General features: G+C 35.5%; 1 protein-coding gene and 1 pseudogene across 1 annotated transcript; one reads left to right on the top strand and one right to left on the bottom strand.

Annotated features, from left to right (window-relative positions):
- The first annotated feature begins 211 nt into the window (after positions 1–211).
- On the top strand, positions 212–19,746 carry PAK1IP1 (PAK1 interacting protein 1). The gene is made up of 10 exons (XM_044658152.1): positions 212–295; positions 3,783–3,945; positions 5,011–5,131; positions 5,224–5,298; positions 5,843–5,895; positions 7,361–7,506; positions 7,594–7,691; positions 14,219–14,318; positions 17,660–17,783; positions 19,248–19,746. Exons 1-10 carry the CDS (start codon positions 212–214, stop codon positions 19,445–19,447), a joined length of 1,164 nt encoding a protein of 387 aa, XP_044514087.1. The 3' UTR covers positions 19,448–19,746.
- LOC123231847 lies at positions 16,421–16,790 on the bottom strand (annotated as a pseudogene).
- Positions 19,747–21,545: the final 1,799 nt, after the last annotated feature.

Raw genomic sequence — 21,545 nt, 5'->3', positions numbered from 1 at the left:
TCCACGGAATTGTTGGTCGAATGGTGATGCTGCTTACTAAAACACGGGCACACGAGAGGGCAGCCCCGAGATGCTAGTGACGTCACTCGAGCGCAGGAGAAGGACCCTTTCATTCTGTTCATTAGAGTACTAGAGATTCTTTGGCTAGTCCCGCCTCCGGGTGTCACGCTCCGGAAGGAAAGAAAGGAGACACGTGCGCGTGCGTGTAGATATGGAGCTGGTGTGTGGGTGCTACGAGCAAGTTCTTTTCGGGTTCACGGTGCACAGGGAACCTGGACCGAGCGGCCAGAACGAGGTGAGCGCAGGGGAGACGGACTCAGGGTCAAGAGTGTGTTTCCTGGGTCTCTAAGATGCTCTTGGGGGTTTGGAGTTGGAGTTCGAGACTTGCTCTATCTCCGCTGTGTGACAGCCCGTGGTCTAAGGGCACGTGGACCGAGTACTGAGCAAGAGACCCCAATTTTCCGTCTTGTCGGAAACCTTTAGCTCGAGGAGGAGTTTCAGATAAGAAAGAAGAAGGGGCGCGTGGTTCTGGGGGAAAGGCTCAAAAGGAGCGAATGCCCCCTCCTCCATAGTATTAATCAGTGCTTACTTTTGTAGAACTTCAAATTTGCAAATACCTTCGCGGACAAAATCAGTGGGTATAGCGGTTAATTTCCCCATTTTACAGATAAAGAATCCGAGGTCAAAAGGTAACTACAAAGCTGGCATTTTACTAGAAATCTTATGAGTTCCAAGTACAGTATTCTGTATTCTGCTAACGTTGCCATTAGTTCTCCTTATGCACAACGCCTGGGACTTATTAAGGACTTAATGCTTGTTGACTTACTTATTACAGCCATCCCCTCACCCCTACCCCCCCCCCCATTTCCCGTCTCTTTTCCAGTTATTATACTAGGTCCACATTGATTTCTCCCTCCTTGATTTTCATGTTTTTTGTCTGTACAATACTGCCTATGCAGTACTCATTCTTCTATATAGAGTTTATTGCTAGGTGAAGTGGGAGTTTTTCTTTTCCTTGGTTTTTGTTTGTTTGTTTGTTTTTGGTGCTAGATTTCTTCTTTTAAGTTTCTTGAGCCACCCCCTGCAGTATGACATGCAGTTTTGGAAAACCTGAGTTTAAACCACTCTCAGCCATCCTCAAGTTACTGTTCTGCCTTTAAGATTCCAAAACTCTCAAGTTCATCTTTTAGAACATGTTCTCTAATTCTCTCATCTCCTCTTCCTCACTTCATAAAATTATTTAGTATGACTGAACAAGTCATTTAACCTCTTTCTGCTTCCATTTCAGCATTTACAAAGTAATAATATTACTCTCAGTATCTCATGTTTTTGTAGGACAGTGCATTAGAAAATTTAAGATCCTTTGTAAATGTGAGTCAACTTTATCAATTCTGGGAACTGTCCATGGTGGTAGTGGTCTGTTAGTTACAGAACTTATTGTCCCAAATAACCCATCTAGAAAAGATACATGTTCATTCTTTAAAGTTGCATATCAAAAGAGCATTCCCTTTGCCCACCCTGCTTTCAATTAAGTTTTCAGTTTGCCATTTGGGAGTGTTCTTGTGAGAGAAGTTGGGTGGTAAAGTGACTGGACAATGACATTTGAGTCAGACCTGCTTTTGGATCCTAACTACCACTTAACTTTAGGCCTTGTTTTTTCATCTATAACATTGGGATAATAATGCTTGGTCCTTTTTCATAGAATGGTTGGGGAAATCACAATGTTTTAAAAAACATTAAAGATTTTTAACGTAAATCATTTTCAGCAAATCTTCATTGTGGAAAAATTTTATGGCCATGACATTGCCTCAGAACTGATAAGCTAGCTTCTTTCTGGGCATCAACATTGGAGTATATGTGTGGGTGTGAGTATTTTTATGTGTTTTCGGTCCTTTGGTCATGTCTATTTGTGGTCCCATGGACCATTTAGCATGCCAGGCCCATATGTCCTCCACTAACTCTCAAAGTCTGACCAAGTTCATGTTTGTTTCCATAACATGATCCATCTCATCCCCTTTTCCTTTTTGCCTCTAATCTTTCTCAACATTAAGGTCTTTTGCATTGAGTTCTGTTTTCTTATTATGTGGTCAGAGTATTTAAGCTTCAACTTCAATATTTGAGTTTCCAGTGAATAGTCTGATTTAATTTTAAGTTTTGATTGATTTGAACTTCTTGCTGTCCAAGAAACTCTCAAAAATCTTCTCTAGAGAGCACCAAAGTTTGAAAGCAGTGATTCGATTCTGTGGCATTCAGCTTTCCTTATAGTCTCACAGCCATACATTTGTGGAAAGCTAATATGTTGCTACTAGAAAAACTGTAATTTTGACCATATGGACAGCAAGGTGATGTCTCTGCACTTTAGTATACTGTCCAGATTTGCCAAAGCTTTCCTTCCAAGGAGGAAGTATCTTTTAATTTAATGGCTCCAGTCTCCATCTGCTGTGAACTTTGTGCCCAAGAATATAAAATCTGACTGCTTCTGTTTCTTCTTTCTCTCTGTCATGAAGTGATGAGACTAATTGCCAAGATCTTAGTTTTTTTGATGTTAAGCTTTGAGTCACCTTTGACACTCTGATTTCACTCTCATTAAGAGGCTTCTTAATTCTTCTTCAGTTCTGCCTTCAGAGTACTATTATCTGCATATCTCATATTGATGATATTTCTTTCTGTAGCCTTAATTCTTGCTTTTGATTTATCTAGTCTGGTATTTAGCATGATGTATTCTACATATAAGTTAAATAAATAAGGTTACACTATATAGCTTTGCTACTCCTTTTCCAATTTTAAACCAAGCAATGATTCTATCTTCCACTTCTAAATATTGCTTCTTGATTGGCATATAGATTCTTTACATCCCTTGAAGTGGAAGTGATGAATAGATTTAAGGTAGTAGATCTGGTAGATTCAGTGCCTAAAGAACTATGAACAGAGATTAATATAATTGTACAGGAGGCAACAACAAAAAAAAATTTCCAAAGCAAAAGAAGAGCAAGAAAGCAAAATCACTGTCTAATGAGACTTTGCAAATAACTGAAGAAAGAAGGAAAGCAAAAGGTAAAGAAGAAAGGGAGAGATATATCCAAATGCAGAATTCCTGAGAATAGGAAGGACAGCTAAGAAAGTTTTCTTGAATGATTATTGGTATCAAACCATGTGTTATTTGATCAAACTCAGTTTCCTTAGAATATGTGTAATAGATATAATGATGAATGCCATACAGAAGTAGTTTCACAAATCTTAATGGTGTTTCAGAACATTTCTTAGGTAATATAGATAGAGCGAAGGAGAGATAAGCACCGTGTGCCTGGCACTGTGCTGAGATATGGAGATATAAAAGCAAAAAATCAAGATAATTCCTGCCTTCGGGGAGACAACATATCAATGATAGCTGGAAAGGGAATGATATTTGTGAGGTAACATAGTAGAAATGATATGGAGGCCTAGTTCTAGGCAAGGTAAGGCTAAAGCTTACCTGTTGAAACCAGGGGATCTAAAAGCAGGATCCAAGGATGGGGTGGGCAAGAGATGAGGATGCTGACTAGAGAACAGACAGTATGGTGAAGATATAGTGTTAATACCATATTTTGTCTGCCTTCCTTATTTAGTTCTTAGTTTTTATTTGTCCAATGATTCCTTTCATTGAGTTTTTAAAAAATTATTTTTTTCTGCCTTTGTAGCAGGATTCATTTACAGCTTCCATTGATCATTGGAAAGTCCTTGTCAAAGTTACATTAAACATATGTTGTGACTATGGCTTTAGAGTGTGTCTTATTCACTTTCAGAAATGGACCCCTGTGGCTGACTTCACCCACCACGGCCATGCTGCCTCTTTGTCAGCAGTGGCTGTAAATAATCGTTTTGTGGTCACTGGAAGCAAAGATGAAACAATTCATATCTATGACATAAAAAAGAAGGTAGAACATGGAGCACTGCTACATCATAACGGTAAGGAAATTCTATTTTTGTGATAACTATTGTTATTTTGTGTTGCATTTCTATACATCAGTACTTCTAGATTTTTTCTTTTAACACGAAGTGCTCAGAAAGGAAGCCTCATCAACATAGTTGTATCCTTTGGAATCATAATTTTAGAATCAGAAGGGAACCTTAGAGTTTATTTGAAATATCTAACCTTTTGTGCACTGATTACAATTTAGGCCAGATCATTTATGGTAATAAATTAAGCTATAAGGCTCAATAATTTAATATAATAATTTAAGCTTTAATATGTGCTTTGTAATATGTTATCTTATTTAATCCTCATAACACTCCTGGACAGTAGGGTCTATTATTATCCCTATTTTATAGTTGAGGAAACTGAGACTTAGCAAGATCAAGTGACTTGCTTGGTAACACTTGCCTAGGGTCACATAAACTAATAAATGTTTGAGGCAAGATTTGAACTCATGTCTTCCTGACTCCAGGTTGAGTACTATATCCACTGTATTACCTAACTACCTTAACTTGGAAGATATTGCTTATAAGTCCACGGTCCTGAATTCTATCTTCAATTGTTAAGGTAACAGGTAGGAAACAAAGACATTTTTTAGTCCTTGACTGCCCCACTTTGTAGATGCAGTCATTTAGGCACACATATCTACTACCACATTGGGAGAAACCAGTGATAAGTTTATATATGTGGAGCTGGAAGGGAACTTATAGAGATCACCTATACTAGTACCATCATTTTTACAGTGAGGAAACTGAGGCCCAGAGAGGTGATGTAACTGTCAAACAGATACTAAACATAAGAGTAAGGATTTGAACTCAAATTCTTTGACTGAATCTGATGAACCTTCTACTATAATACACTGCCTCACTGTTTGAATTTAAATGTGTCAAATTAATAGATGAAAGATTTAATTTGTCCAAGTTAGGAATCTCCATTTTAACAATGCTAAACTGTTAGCATCTTGTATATGATAATGAAAAATTATAAAATGGAATGTTCAGCTGAAAAGTACAATAACAATGTAATTACTGTAACCTTGACTTTCTTTTTCTTGATAGGCACAATAAATTGCCTGAAATTCTTTGGTAATGGGCACTTAATCAGTGGAGGAGATGATGGACTAATTTGTGTTTGGGATGCAAAGAAATGGGACTGTTTGAAGTCTCTTAAAGCACATAAGTGAGTCTGAACCTTTTTCCTTCTATTAGAATTCTTTACTTGGAAACCAAAATTAGATGCAGAACTATAATCTTTTTTTTTTTTTTTTTAAGGGGACATGTGACTTCTCTTTCTGTTCATCCATCTGGCAAATTAGCACTCTCAGTGGGAACAGACAAAACATTACGGTTAGTAATAGTTAACCACATTTTAGTTAGCAGTAGTATAACTAGTCGTCGTTCTCCAAGTAAAACAAGTACCTTTTACTGCAGCATGTTTCACTATCTTAGTTGGGTGCTTTTCTTCTTTATGCCTAACATTCCTTTTAAGAATATATTGATATGAAGAAAAGTTTTATAGTATTAATTAAACTCTTAAAATGGGAACATCTCTTTTGGATCAAATACATAGTAAAATGTTTCTTATAATGAATATAAGGTAAAAATGATGATGGAAAGTGGATATATCATATTACACTTTTTCCTTATGCATTGGGGCAAGACATTCTTAAATTTTTACATTATAGAGTACTAAATTCATCAGGTGCTATTAGAAAAGACCACAGGTCATCTAAATCACAAAATTGAAATGTTTTTTAATAAAATAATGTATCGTGTTCTCTGCATATGTCTTAACACTTAATTGATTTAGCTTCCTGCTAGCATCTGAATGTTTTTTTAAGCATTAGTGCATAATCATATATGATGGTAACAAAAAACTTCTATTTTACAGAACATGGAACCTTATTGAAGGACGATCTGCATTCATAAAAAATATAAAACAAAGTAAGTATTCAACTGGCAGAATGCTTTTGTTTTTTAAAATTTTACGTTGCCTTTTATTTTTATGACAGTAATTTCTGCTTGATAGCAACCCTTGGCCTCCTCCCACAATTGAACCCTCCTTTGACACAATGGAAAACTTTTAAGTAAAAACAATAAACATATCAAGCAATCTCACTATGTCTACAACATTCCATATCCATAGTCTCCCACCTCTATCAAAAGGAGAAGTTTCAGCCCTCTGGGACTGATATTAAAGATAGCAATTTATCAGAATTTATATGCCTTTTAAAGTTGCATGACTTAGGTTCTGGTTCTTAACTTTGCATTTTATCACTTCATGCAAGGCTTTCCTTGAATCTCTGAATTTTTCATGTTAGCTACTTAGTATAATGCAGGAAAATCGTAGATCCAGAATTGGAAAAAATATTTCTATGCATATGCCACAATTTATTCAGATGTTCTCCAATTATTGGGCTTCTACTTTATTTCCAGGCTTTTTCTACTGTTGAAAAAAAACTGCTTTGAATATTTTGGTTTATATGGAATGTTTGTGTCTTTGATTTTGTTGATTGCTATACCCCCAAGTATAGGAACTCTGAGTCAGAAGGTTCAAACAATTAAGTAAAGTACTCAAATAATTTTAAATTGTTTTCCAGAATGGTTGGACCAATTCACAGCTCCTTTCTTTCAGTAGCTCCTGCAGTATTGCCTATTTTCATCTTTTATCTTCTTTGCCACTTTGAGGGATATATATTACAGTTATTTAATTTGCATTTCTCTTATTAGTGATTTGGTTCATCTTTCTTCTGGGTGTTGATAATTTGTAATTCTTTGAAAATATTCATCTTCCAGGGCATTTAGGCCATACAGTAAATAGAGTGCCAGGCTTGTACAGAAAGTCCTAGGTTCACATGTGGCCTCAGACACTTCCTAGCTGTGTGACCCTGGACAAGTCACTTAACCCCATTTGCCTGGCCCTTGCCCTCTTATCTTAGAGTAGTTACTAAGTCAGAAAGTAAGGCCTTAGAGGAAAAAAGAAAACTATCTCCTTTGATTAAACTATTGGAGAATGGCTCTTGATTTTATATTGGCAGAATATAGTTGAAGTAGTTTTGTAAAGATTGGCAATTTTACCTGAAAAATTGTTTATGATGGGTAGAAGAATCAGTATGGTACAATGTAAAAAGTTTTGGATTTGGAATTAGAAGACCTGGATCCCAATCTTAGCTCTATCACCTAACACCTTAGTGAACTTGGGCAAATCAGTTTTACTTCTGAACCTCATTTCCCTCATCTCTAAAATGAGGGTGTTGGACTTCTAAGGGCTCTTCCAAGCCTAAATCTGTGAAGTTACTTTGGTCCTCTATTTTCCTAACTTTCTTAGTAAAGTTTGTAGAAATAAATATTTTTATTATGATTTTTATTTATTAGACAAATATTTCTTTAATTGTTTTTAAAAATATAGATGCTCACATAGTAGAATGGTCCCCTGGTGGAGAGAAGTATATAGTTGTCACAATGAACAAGATAGACATCTACCAACTTGAAACTGCATCCATCACAGGTACCATCACCACTGGAAAGAGAATTTCTTCTGTTACATTTATTTCAGTAAGTACATATAAATAGCTATGGAATTTTTGTGTGTGTTTTCAATATTTAGGTACATTATTTTGTTTTTTTATCTTTCTTTCTTAGGATTCCATACTTGCTGTGGCTGGAGATGAAGAAATTGTAAGGTTATTTGACTGTGATTCACTAAAATGTCTCTGTGAATTTAAGGCTCATGAAAACAGGTATTTGCTTCTTAGCACTTCAACTTCTTTTGTACCACTTTGTTTATACTTAGATGTATATTAAGTGTCTTTGTTTATACTTAGATGTATATTATTCACATTTACATACCCAATGTCTTTTGAAATCAGAGATTTAAAAAATATCTTAGAATATTTTGTGGCAGTAGCAAGTACAGAATTTAAAAATGTATAGAGATGATATTATACTAACTAAAATTATCATGATTATGATTTCAACATAATATCAGTATAACTGATGATTCTTATAATATGGAAGGAAAGAAGCATTTATTAAGTGCCTACTGTGCTTGATTTAGCAGCTCATATATTAAGTGCCTACTATGTGTGAGGTACTGTCATGAGAGCTTTTCAGTATTATCTCATTTGATCCTCACAGTAAGCTTAGTGAGTAGGTATTTTATTAGCTCCATTTTACAACTGAGAAAGACAGTTTGTGGCTTGCACAAGAACACACAGAGCTAGTAAATATCTAAAGCCAGATTTGAACCTAGGTTTTTTGACCAGGTTTTATCTATATTCCACCATAATACATCGGTGAATCAATCTCATCAATGTGGATATTGCTTCCTTCTATCTGTGCAGATTACAATCCATCTGTAAAAATTTAAAAAAATTTATATTTTTCACTTATGAATCTTTCCCACCACTCTCTTCACTGAAAGTCATTATTTATATCAAAGAGTTAAAAGGATAGAAAGGGTGGGTAGGGAAACAATTCGGTAAAACTGACCAGCACATAAAAAAAGTCCCTTATCTTTAGTGTTCCATACCCAAAATTTACCACCTCTTCAAAGAAGGAAGAGATTAGAGCCAAAGTTGGCCACTATAATTTCTTTTTTTTTAATGTATTTTAATTTTTGTGCAGAGATATATTTTATTTCCCCAATTATATGTAATAACAACTTTCAACATACATTTTCCAAAATTTTAAGCTCCAAATTGTCTCCCTCTTTCTCTCCATTCTGCCCCCGCCTCCCCTCAATATTGTAAGCAATTTGATCTGGATTATACATGTATTATCACACAAAACATACTTCTATATTGGTAATTGTTATAAGAGAATACTCATATAAAACCAAAACCCCCAAATAAAACCAGAAATAAGCTAATAAAAAAAGATAGTATGCTTTGATCTGCATCTGACTCCTCAACAGTTCTTTCTCTGGAGGTGGGTAGCATTCTTTGTTATAAATCCTTCAGAATTGTCCTGGATCATTGTATTGCTAAGAGTATCTAAGTCTTTCACAGTTAATCATCATATAGTATTACTTGCTAACATGTATAATGTCCTCCAGTTTGTGTTTATTTTGCTCTGCTTCAGTTCTTGTAAAATTTTCTAACTTTTTGAAAATCAGCCTGCTTGTCATTTCTTATAACACAATATTTTATCACCAACATATGCCACAATCTTTTCAACCATTCATCAATTTCCAAATCTTTTTGGCCACTATAATTTCTTATAATTAGGGCCAATATTGAGCCACTATAATTTCATAGCACTTTATTTTTTTGATGTTTTTGTATTCATTATATTTATTATTTCTTATCATATGGTAATATTCCATCTTTAGGTTTTCTTCAATAAAGGAGTTGTCAAAACTATGGCCTTTGGGCAAAATCTTAAGCTGCCATTTCTTTTTGTATGGTCTGATTTAGGAGTTTTTACATTTTTGAAATAGTCTTATATTTGAAAATGTAAAAATCATTCTTAGCTCTTGAGACTCATAAAAACAGACCAGTGGCTATAATTTGGCCCAGGAGTTATAGTTTGCTGACCCATCTTCTTGTCAGTAGGACTCAACTCTCTTTCCATTTCTTTGCTTTTACAAAAAGTGCTGCCATAAATATTGTATATGTAGGACTTCTTTTCTTATTTTGGTCATTCACTTCTTTGAGGTATGTGCTTAGGAGTGAAATCAAAAGGTATAGACATTTTAGTCACTTCTTATAATTGAAAATTGCTTTTCAAAAAGAACTCTACACTGCTCCATTAACAATGCATAACTTATATCTTATAATCTTCATCAGTTCTGGACAGAAGTTTTTAGATGAGAGATATTCTGTTGTGTACTTTGGTTATTAGTAATTTGGATTTCGTAGGCTTAATAGTTTACAACTCTTTTAATTTTTCTTTTTTTTTTTTTAAACACATACCTTCTTGTCTTAGAATCAATACTAAGTATTGTTTCCAAGGCAGAAGAGCAGTAAGGACTAGGCAATTAGTGTTAAGTGACTTGTCCAGGGTCACCTACCTAGGAAGTGTCTGAGACCATATTTAAATCCAGGATCTCCCATCTCTAGGCCTGATTCTCTACCCCTAAGCACCTTATCTGTCTTGGTTTGCAATTTTTAAAATAATTATTTGCTCATATTCTTTGACCATTTACCCATTGGGGACTAGCTTTTGGTCTTATGTATTTCTGTTAGTTGCTAGATATCAAACCTTTATCAATGATATTTTATTCAAAGAATTTTCTTCCCAGTCGACCACTTCCTTTCTTATCCTAGTTAAATTAATTTTATTAGTGTGAAAGGTTTTAATTTCATATAATTGGGAATTGTTTTTATCTTATATTATCACTTCTATCCCTTGCTAAGGTAGGTTTCTCATTGGGGATAGGGATTGGACCTCTGATGTCATTGTTATAGGAAACTTTCTGGTGAAGAAACTCCTACTTATCTGAAATCAGCACTTTAGCAGCATCTTACAACTTAAAATCTTTAAAAAGTTGGCTAGAGGGGGCAGTTGGGTGGCTCAGTGGATTGAGAGCCAGGTCTAGACACAGGAGATCCTGAGTTCAAATTTGTTCTCAGACGCTTTCTAGCTGGGTGTCTAGGCAAGTCACTTAACTCCCATTGCCTAGCCCTGACCACTCTTCTGCCTTGGAACCAATATACAGTACTGATTCTAAGGCAGAAGGTAAGGGTTTGGGGGGGGGGGGGAAAGTTGATTAGAGCACTGAGAAGTTAAGTGACTTGCCTGGGGTCATAGTTCTAGTAAATTGTATTATGAATTGGCACTTGAACCCAGGTCTTCTTGGTTTCAAAGCCTGTTTTTTATCTACTACGTCCCTTTTCCTTCCCTAATCTTTATGTACTTAGGAGAAATTATGTTAAGGTTTTTTTCTAATCTCTATTTTGAGATTTATAGCCAAGTTTACCTCTTAACCTTTTCATTTCCCCCTAGTGATTTATTTTAGACTCAGAAATGTTTGAAGTGTCCTCATAGATGATGAAAGTGCAGCCCTGAGACCTCAACTTAGTTTCTTATAATTAATCATTTGTATTTTTTTCCTGCTCAAATAAGTTTTTTTCCTGAATGATGTTCATTTTTTAATTATGGTGAGTATATGTACTGTGAAGCAACATATTAATGTAGAGGCAATTCCTTTTTTTTTGTCATTAGTGCCTTTCTGGAAATGGGCATGGATGAGGTTGAAAGAGTAAATTTGACATCTGAGGGTCTGGATTCACATTCTAGCTTTATCACTTATTATGTTTTTGACCTTGGATAATTCATTTAATTTCTCTGGACCTCAGTTTATTCATCTGTAAAGAGAAATTGGACTATTTAATCTTAAAAGTCCCTTCTGGCTCTCTCTTATTTTTTTGACATTTAAAAAAATTATAGCAGAGGTAGTCCTGCTTTTTCCCCACTAGATGGCAATAAATCACTATTAATGCCCTAAAAATAAGTTTACACTTGGCAACAGATAGATGAATTGTTTTCTTACTGCATTCCAGAAGGGCATTGATATTAAGTCTGTGGTCTATGAGATTAAGACATATGAATAGATCATTATTGGAGGAAATAGTAAACTTTCCCTAATGAGGTTTACATTATAATTTTGAAGCATATGACACAGATTACTTAAATTTTTTTTAAATGCAAGAGGTGAAAGCAATGCATATGAGAGATCCTAAGTACAGACTTAAAGACTGAAGAGACCAGGGAAGGTTTTATGAAAGAGAGTAGCATTTGAGTTTGGCTATTTAACTTGTGTAGGAATTCAGCAAGTGAAGAAAGAGATGGAAAACATTTCAGGCGTAAGACTTGGCATGAGCAAAGGCATGCAGTTGGGAAAGGGAAAATTATATCTGGATTACAATGAGTATGCTTGAATGCATTATTAGGGGAGGAATAAGGGTGTAGCAGATAGAGAACAGGCTTTGAAACCAAGAAGACCTGTATTCAAGTCTCAATTCATAATACAAACCACAAGTATGACCCCAGGCATGTTGCTTAACTTCTCTATGTTCTAGCCATTCAGTGCATCTGAATGCTGGCCAGAAACTGATGGTTTTGAATTGGGATGCGCCATGACCAGAATGTGTTGGAAAGCACTTGTTACTATTGTACTAATCCTTATAGATGCTATTTAGGGCTTCTACCAAAGTGGTAGCAGTGGGATTAGAGAAGATGATAGGGCTTGTGTATAAAATTTCATGAGACAGAATTACACAACGTGGTAACTGATTGAGTAGTAACAGATACTGGAACATAGGAGACTGGGGTAAATACTTAATGCTACTGCTATCACTGGAATGGCTAGAAATAGGGAAATCAGGAGGACCAGGTTTACAAGGGAAAGGGAATTTTGGTTGGACTGTACTTTCCCTGATACCCTCTGAACACACTGGTCCTAGTGGGGTGCCTCAGTATATTTTGCCCTTTTGCTACTCTTAGACTTTCACTTACCCTTCCTTACTAACCTCTCCTGTGAGGTTAATTGAATGCAAATTTGCCAACCAATTTAGATTCTGGTTGCTATTATCTCGGCATTCTAAGGCATTCTTCCTTCCTCCCTTCCTCTTTCCCTCCCTTCCTCAGAATCAATACTGTGTATTCAAGGCAGAAGATCAGTAAGGGCTAGGCAATGGGAGTTAAGTGAATTGTCCAGGGTTGCATAGCTAGGAGGTATCTTAAGACCATATTTGAATCCAGGACCTCCCATCTCTAGGTCAGCCTCCCAATCCCTTTTCCTCCTTTCTTATTGAGATCAGCATCTATCTCACAGTCTTCCTCTCTACTTCAAGTCCTCTTATTTTAAGGATCTTCACTCTACTGAATTCCTGTGACCACTCACTCAGCCGCTCTTCCTTAGCTATGTACAAGGATGGTCATGCTTTTTTATTTTGCTATTATATCTCATTTATTTATTTGTTATGTTACTTTCATATTCAAGAATTCTAAACTTTATTTGATGATCATTTTTTATCTCTTAAAACTACTATTTTTTCCTCACTTTGCCCTCCAATCCCCTCATTCTTCAGTGGTCTCTGAGGCCTTCATTATTGCTCTGGTTACATTCTTCTTCCTTCTTAGTATTGACTGTAGTTCAGCTGTTCATTGTTCTCAACTGAATCCTTTGTTCCCTTATGTGTGTGATTGTCAGCCCTGGCTTAGCCCATCTCTGACTTCTTTGCTTCTATGTACATGCAGTTGTACAGAACTGGAGGAGATAGCAAAACTATGCTGATGGGCTCACTATTGATTTATGCTTAACTTTAAAAAAATTAATTTAGAATCTTTTTCCATGATTACATGATTCATGTTCTTTCCCTCCCCTCCTCTCTTCCCCTCCCATAGCCAACGAGCAATCCCACTGAGTTTTACGTGTATCATTGATCAAGACCTATTTCCAAATTATTAATATTTTATGCTTAACTTTCTAAATTGTACCCTCACTGTATTATCAACTACTCTATTCTACTTGATTCCTTGTCCTACCCACCACAACATCTGTCTCTATCTTTTTCTTCCAACCCTTTCATGATACTTTTTTGCTAAACACCTTGCCTTATATATCACCAAAAATATTTAGGCACTTTGACCAGAATTCTTGCTTCACTCTTTCTCCTCCTGTCACATATCTCTGCCATTATGCCCTACTAACTTCTGTAATCTCCGATGATGATATGGCCCTTCTTGTGGCAAAGGCCATTGCCTCTACCTGTATCCCTGAACCCATCCTCCTGTACTGTCTTTGCCCCCATAAACATCCCCATTCTTCCTCTAATTTTCATTTTCTCTCTAATGGTTTCTTCTTTGCTCTTTAGAGACACCCCCAATTTTCCCTGTCCTTAAAACCCCAGTAAGTCTGACCATTAGACTCTTCTACTCTGGGAAATCCAGGAACTCTCTTTTACCATCAGGATCAAATACAAAGCCTTTTGCTAGTTAAAGCCCTTCACAACCTGGACCTTCCCTACCTTTCTAATATCATTACATTCTACTCCTTGTCATGTACTCGACAGTCTAACCAAACAGGCTTTCTTCCTGTTTTGACATTTTCTGTGGTGTCAGAAGTGTTTCTCCTGACACCCAGCTTTAGCATCTCTGGCTTAACTTTTAGCTTAGGCACCATTTGCAGGAGATCTTTAGCAACCCTCCCAGCAGCATTCTGTTGTACTTTCCAGTTAAGCATGTCTTGACTCCCTTTTCCAGCTCCATTCAAATGTAGCCTGAGGAGCCATTTGTCATCAGATTAATTCTTCTCTTCTAGAGTAAAAGACATTTGCAGCTTTGAAGTCGCAGAGCATCATGTTATTGTTACAGCATCAAGTGATGGCTTCATTAAAATGTGGAGGCATAACCCAAATAAGGTCAGTATATTAGGATGGTACAAATTTAAGTAAATGTAAAAGGCTCTTACTGCAGTTTTGGTTCTTAGTTTTCTTCTCATATTGCTAAGGACCTGAATTTGAATCCTGACTCTTGGTAACTCAATGACCTTGGACATCTGTGGCACCTATTGAAACCTCAGTTAACTTATCTGGAAAATAGACATAACCTCCATAGAACTGGGCTTGTAGGTAGGCATCTATCTAGAGTGGCACAGTCAGGCATCTTGATAAATGCTTTTCGTGAATATTTTTTTATGAATATATCTAAATGACATAAAATTTGACTCTGCTTGGCATTTGGGGGGGGTTTATTTTATGAATGTGTATGTGTATATGAATTATTATGTGTTCATTTCTGTAGAGGACTGAGAAACTGACATGGTCACAAAAACCAGATCTAGAGACACATATATTTTTCCCTACCCAAAGGGTGGTCATGAGACTCAAATGGAATAATATAGATAAAGCACTATAATAAAGTATTACGTAATTCGAAAATATTAACAGCTAATATCTAAAACAACTAAGAATCAGATTATTGGGAAGTGAAATAGACTTCCATCTGAATTGTTTTGTTATTCTATGGTGTTTGGGATGTTTTATATCATACTTAGTGTTTTTAATATTTATTATAGTTAGTGTTTGGGAAGTTTTCACAGTTAATTGTTGATTTCCCATTCACACTGTTAGATTTTCAGAGTTAAATGAGTAAATTCTGTGCCCTATATTAAGATATTAAGAATTAAGATAAAGTTGATTGTTCTTTAAAAATAAGCATATCATGAAATAAACTTTTATTAACATTGTGTTAGCCAGAGGCATTGCGGTGTAATAGAAAGAAAAAGATACTAAATATGAGGACCCAAGTTCAAGTCTCCTGCTTCTATTATTAATCTGTGTGATCTTGGACAAGTCACTTCCCTTAATACAGGCCTCAGTTTGCTCTCTAAAAATAGAGGGTCAGGTGAACTTCAAGCTTCCTTCCACTTCTAAATTCTGTTCTCCTGCACTTTATCTAACCACAACGATCTTGAATAAAACTTTCCAGAGGGGCACATCCCAGGCGTATGAAATGAGAGAGGTGGGGACCTAATTTTTTGTCTTAGAGGCATTTTTTTTTTGTGAAGCATTCTTTATTTCTTTGCATCTTGGAACAGGTGATGGAATAATGGTACAAAATAAGACATACATTTTTTCAGACATGGCCAATATATTGATTTGTTTGTTTGGCTACAGCTATTTGTTACAAGGAAGGCCTTCCCTTTAGTAGGGATAGAAACTGAATAATTATTATAATGATGCAAGAAAAAAAGATTATCAGTGAAACATTTTATATTTTAAGATACACAGAAAAGAGCATAAGTTCAAAAAGGGACAAAGATAAGTGGAGAAGTTTTCTTACTATCATATTAAATATAATACATATAATCAATCGATATTTTCATTAAGCGCCTACTATTATATGTGCCAGGCATAAACATATATAAACTGTACATAATAGTTTAATTATAACTCTCTTTTCTATTCTTAATATTGAAATGTTCATTTTTGATATCATGAGAAAAAACATTCCATTTTACAGATAAGCTCTGAGAAATTACATGATTTATCATCTATGACTATAAAGCTAGTAAGTATCAGAACTGAAAGGCAAAACTCAGTTTTTTTTGACTTTGAGAGTTCAGTTCTTTTTCTAATCTATGTAAGGTTGTCTTTATAATCTCTAAACTATCACCCAAAATTCAATATATGAACAGGTTAAAATAATTTTATTTTAACATTTGCTAACAGATTTTGATTTTTCGTAAGAGACCAAGCCAATGTGTTAAAAGACTAACTGACTTGACCGTATATTCAAAAAACTAATGCAGTTCAAGGACTGTATTTCATGGGGAAAAAGTCACTTTAAACTTAAATTACATTCAACAATTATGTTCTATTCATAGAATATTTTTTAAACAAAGCTTGTTTTGTGATTCTTAAATTCTTTTTTTTTTTTTTAAATACCAAAATTCTTACATACAGAAAATTGTACTGGTTTCAGTGTATAACTGGTTTCATTGGTGGTGATGTTGTGTAAACTAAAGTCCACAATACCCACAAGTCCCAGTTTTAGTCTCTTTGTCCAAATTTATATATACTTTTGGATGACCCAGAGCTCCTCCTCCACCATCACATGATATCACTCGACTTTCCACTTTGCATACTGGTTGCTCTGCTATCAAATCAATTGCAAAGTTTTCATTTACTTCTTTCTGGCAACCAACAAAGCGAATCCTCCTGTGATCATCTTCATCATAAACCTGGCCTGTGTGGGTAATTTTCTCCCCCGTGGGCGACACCTGCACACCAAAACATCTGGTGGCCACAGGGAAGCCCCGGCTGGCCCCCGAGGCTGCGGCCCAGAAGGCAGCTGAAGGTCACAAACACTACCGCCCCGGACGCCACCATCTTCCCCAGGATGACCCTGTGACCCCGACCTTAGAGGCATTTTTTAAGTTTACATTTTAGCAACTCTAGATTGCTCTTTGTGGACTTTTAAAAAAAATTCCATCTCACTCATCTTTTATCATTGAGTCTGATTTAAAATCACATAATTTTGAGGTAGAAAGGGGAGGACAATAATAACAGTAACAACAACAATAATAACTAACATTGTTCCAAGCATTTTCCAAATCCTCACAACAACCCTGGCATGTAAGGTGCTATTATTTAAGTGATTTGCCGAACTAATGTCACACAGCTAGTAAATGTCTGAATGAATTCGATCTTCCTGACTCCAGCATTCTATCCAGTGAGCCATCTAGCACCAGATCAAATTAGGAAAATGAATGGTATAGTGCATAATCAAGGCTACAGTCTTCAAAATCATGACTTAGTAGGTTTTGTTTGTAAAGTTTTTTCATATAATGTGTATAATTTCTATTAATTTTGCATGTCATATCACTTTATGAAGAATTGCAATGGCTGATTAAAAGTCTTTTGTTATGATGGAGTTTTTGTTCCATTAACTACTTCATGAAGTGAATTAAGTCACTTAATAGGCAAGGTTTGGAAATTGTAATTTGTCTTGCTTTATTACAAGATTGTTGTATTTCAGGATTTTTGTCCATGTTTTACTACTTTATTATGAAGTTTTACCTTTTGTACAAATTCTAATGCGGAAATAAAAACTAAAGGAAGTTATTTTAAGGTTAATTCTGCTTACAGCATGAATCTTAAAAGTTCTACTGTTTCCTCAGTGGGTAATATGAAAAACCTAATTGCATTAAAATAATTAACATGAACATATTTTGAATTTTATTTTTCTCATGCTTCAGGAGACTCCTCCATCTTTACTATGTGAAGTAAACACTAAAGCCAGACTCACATGTCTTGGAGTGTGGCTAGACAAAGTTGCAGACACCAAAGATCAGCTTCCTACTACTGCAGCCCCTTCTCCTGGTAATTGATGTTTTTCACATCTAGTACCTTTAAAATTTTGAAAGGTGTATCCTTGTCTTTAAGAGTTTTGCTAGCTGTACCTTACATTTCAGTTTCTATCCTTGGCTACAGTTGGTTTGTTGCCTGCTCTTCTCAGTTTATTAGGAAGGTCATTAGTATTTCTAACTGAGTTTTTTTTAAATAAGCCTACCTTCTGCCTTTTTTTTTTTTTTTTTTTTTTTTATTTTTTCCCATGGTTACATGATTCATGTTCTTTCCCTCCCTTCTTTCCTCTCCCCTCCTAGAGTTGACAAGCAATTCCACTGGGTTATACATATATTATCACTCAAAACCCATTTCCATGTTATTCATTTTTTAATAGAGCAATCTTTTAAAACCAAACCTCCAAATCATATATCCATATAAACAAGTGATAAATCATGTTTTCTTCTGCATTTCTACTCCCACAGTTCTTTCTCTAGCTGTGGACAGTATTTTTTCTCATAAGTCTTTCAGAATTGTTTGGGATCATTGCATTGCTATTAGTAGCAAAGTCTATTACATTTGATTGTCCCACATCTCCTGGTTCTGCTTATTTCACTCCCCATCAGTTCATGTATATCTTTCCAGTTCATATAGAAATCAAGCAGTTTCTCATTCCTTATAGCATAATACTATTCCATCACAGTCATATATCACAATTTGTTCAGCCATTCCCCAATCGAGGGACACCCCCTTGTTTTCCAATTTTTTGCCACCACAAACAGCACAGTTATACATATTTTTTTCAAACAGGTCCATCCCCATTTTTTAAATTATCTCTTTGGGATACAAACCTAATAGTTGTATTGCTGGATCAAAGGGCATGCATTCTTTTGCCTTCCAGAATGGTTGGATCAATTCACAACTCCACCAGTAATGTATTAGTGTCCCAGTTTTGCCATATCCCCTCCAACATTTATTATTTTCCTTTTCTGTCATATTGGCCAATCTGCTGCTACTTTCTGTCTTAATATCAATACTCTATATTGTTTCCAAGGCAGAAGAGCAGTATGGGCTTGGCAGTGGGGCTTAAGTGACATTCCCAGGCCACAGAGCTAAGAAGTCTCTGAGGCCAGATTTGAACTCAGGATCTCCCATCTTCAGGCCTGGCTTTCTTAACTGTTGAACCACCTAGCTGCTCCCTGCCACTGAGTCATGTTAAAAAAGAGATTGAGAAGAAGGAGTGGTCCAGGTCTGGGGACTGACTGCCCAGGATCCCTTCTTTTTTGCTGACTTAAGTGTTCATTGTATCATAATTATTTTTGGCAAAGAATACTGAACAGGGAGCAGATAAGTTTGAGTGCCAATGACCCATTAATGCATATGTTGTACTCTGACAAGAACTTGATACATCTATTCTAGATTTCATCATTAAGTTAATTTGTCTTGGTGTTTAAAAACATACCTTTATTTTACTTCACTGTCACTTTATTTGTATTATAGTAAAAGAAGAACAAGAGTTCAAAACCAGCCCCCCAAAATCTGATGATTCAGAAGGAAAACAGCAACAATCCAAGAAATTTGGTCGGACTAAGGATAGTAAAAAACCAACAAAAGCAGAAAGGCTAGTGTCAGCCAAGAAAAGAAAATTGGAAGGTATATTAGAAAAGAAGAAGAAAAAGAAAGTACAAGTCATTGAATAAATCTTTGAAAATTCAAGCAAGTTTTTGTAATGGAATTATTATTCCTAAATTTTGTGTAATTCTTTTCATTTTGGGGTTAAAAAGAATTTCTACATATGATAAGTTCGTGGTGCATAAATGAAAGCTTCTTGTATTTTAGAGATCTCTGTGTTGTGTGTATCATATAGCAACAAAATATATAATATTTTTGTTATATAAAGCAAATAATGTTTGAATTTTCTGCCTTTTTAGAAGTTCTAACCCTATTCTTTTCCAGTTCAAATGTGAAATGAATGAAGATGGAGTTTGGGGGGGAGGAATCAATCCTTAGTGAAAAAATAACAGTTGCTTTGATTTCAGAAAATACATCTGAAATGAAGATGGTTCCTGTTACTGCTGTTCAATTTCTTTGTTTCGATAGCAAGAGATATATTTGGGTAGTTTCATCCTAGAAAGTATTGAAATCAAACTTTAATATACTTGCTTATGGCTACTTTTAGGGAAATTTAAAGTTATCATCATTATTTTCTAACTCATTGAGCTGTTGGGAGCATCAGTAAAGTAACTGATTATTCAGAGAGTGAAAGAGAAAACAGGAAAACAAGGTGAATATAACAAAGGCACTGTTACAACTCATCAAGCTATTTGATTCTGTAATAGGATATTTGTTAATTAAGGGTTAATTAGGAAATATGCTATTATAATTCCCAGCAGCGCATGTTGGAAAAGTTTGTAAATGATGTAGAGAAAGATAATAATTAAAAGTATTTTTCCCCCATCTACAAAAAAATGGAAACAAATCTTAGCTGACCTGTGACTTAATATTCTCAACAAAAATGAATTGACACAGTATCCAAGCTTCTCATTGCAATGCAGTTGTCTCCTAACTATATTTTCAACTGTTGGAATCGAGCAGTAAGAAAGGTGAGTGCTTAATGCAGCTCTACAGAAAAGCCTGTAAAGATGAACAGGAAGCAGTAAAGAAAATAGATTTTATTTTTAGCCCAATGAACAGAATATAGTAAAAATTTTATTACATGAGGAAATACAGTTTTTTTCTTTTGTAAGGTAATGTTAAAAAAAGGGGATAATTATCTAAAGAATATTTTTTATGGGTAGGGCACGTTATGCGAATGAAATAAAAAACCAAGTACTTAGATTTGCAAGTGTTAGTACATGGAAAAAAGGATAAAGATGGCAGGAATAAAATTTGGGAAACCTGGCAACCTGTTGTGTTATCTGAAATTTCAATCTACCTTTCTCATAATTCAGGGCTATCATGAAAAGTCTGTATTTTTCCAAAGATGAGAGGTTATACCATCTAGGATGCAATACTATTAAGAGTCCATAGAGGGGGCAGCTAGGTGGCTCAGTGGATTGGCAGTCAGGCCTAGAGATGGGAGGTCCTGGGTTCAAATGTGACCTCAGACACTTCCCAGCTGTGTGACCCTGGGCAAGTCACTTGACCCGCGTTGCCCTCCCTTACCACTCTTCTGCCTTGGAACCAGTACACAGTATTGATTCTAAGTGGAAGGTAAGGGTTTAAAAAAAAGTCCATAGGGAATTAAGGTATTAAAGTTTCCAGAGAAAGTTTAGCATGAGGATCAGGTTAATGCTAGTGTTTGCTAAAAAAAATACACAGAAGAAATTTAGCCAAATAATACAGAGTCTATTCTTGGATTCCATGTTGTGAAATTACCAAGTAGTCCTTGAACTATTCACATAGATCTACTAAAACGATCTTCCTTTGTATGGAATTCTGGACTTCACATTTGAAAATTTATAAGTGATCACATTTGCCATCTATCTCTTTTGCTTAAAGGCATTTGGTTAAAATGAAAGTTGAAGTTGTGCCTGTTTTCACCTCTCGGTTTTTGTCTCCCAAAGTACATTTATATTTGATAACTTTAAATGTAGAAAGTATATTCATTTAGATATAGTCATTATAGTAACTAGTGAATGGCTTAGATAAACACCATCAGAGCTTTTGCCTCAAAGTGATCTGAAGGATTTGCTTAGGGAAGAGGGAGGTGGCTCAGTTTCCTCATCTGTAAAACTACATAGCTCCACAATCCTATGATTTTTTTTCCCCAAAAAACCATTCCCTTATTAAAGTCCT

The sequence above is a fragment of the Gracilinanus agilis genome, chromosome 1 (assembly GCF_016433145.1).
Source record: "Gracilinanus agilis isolate LMUSP501 chromosome 1, AgileGrace, whole genome shotgun sequence".
In the NCBI taxonomy this organism is placed as follows: domain Eukaryota; kingdom Metazoa; phylum Chordata; class Mammalia; order Didelphimorphia; family Didelphidae; genus Gracilinanus; species Gracilinanus agilis.
This window is presented reverse-complemented; position numbering and strand designations above follow the sequence as displayed.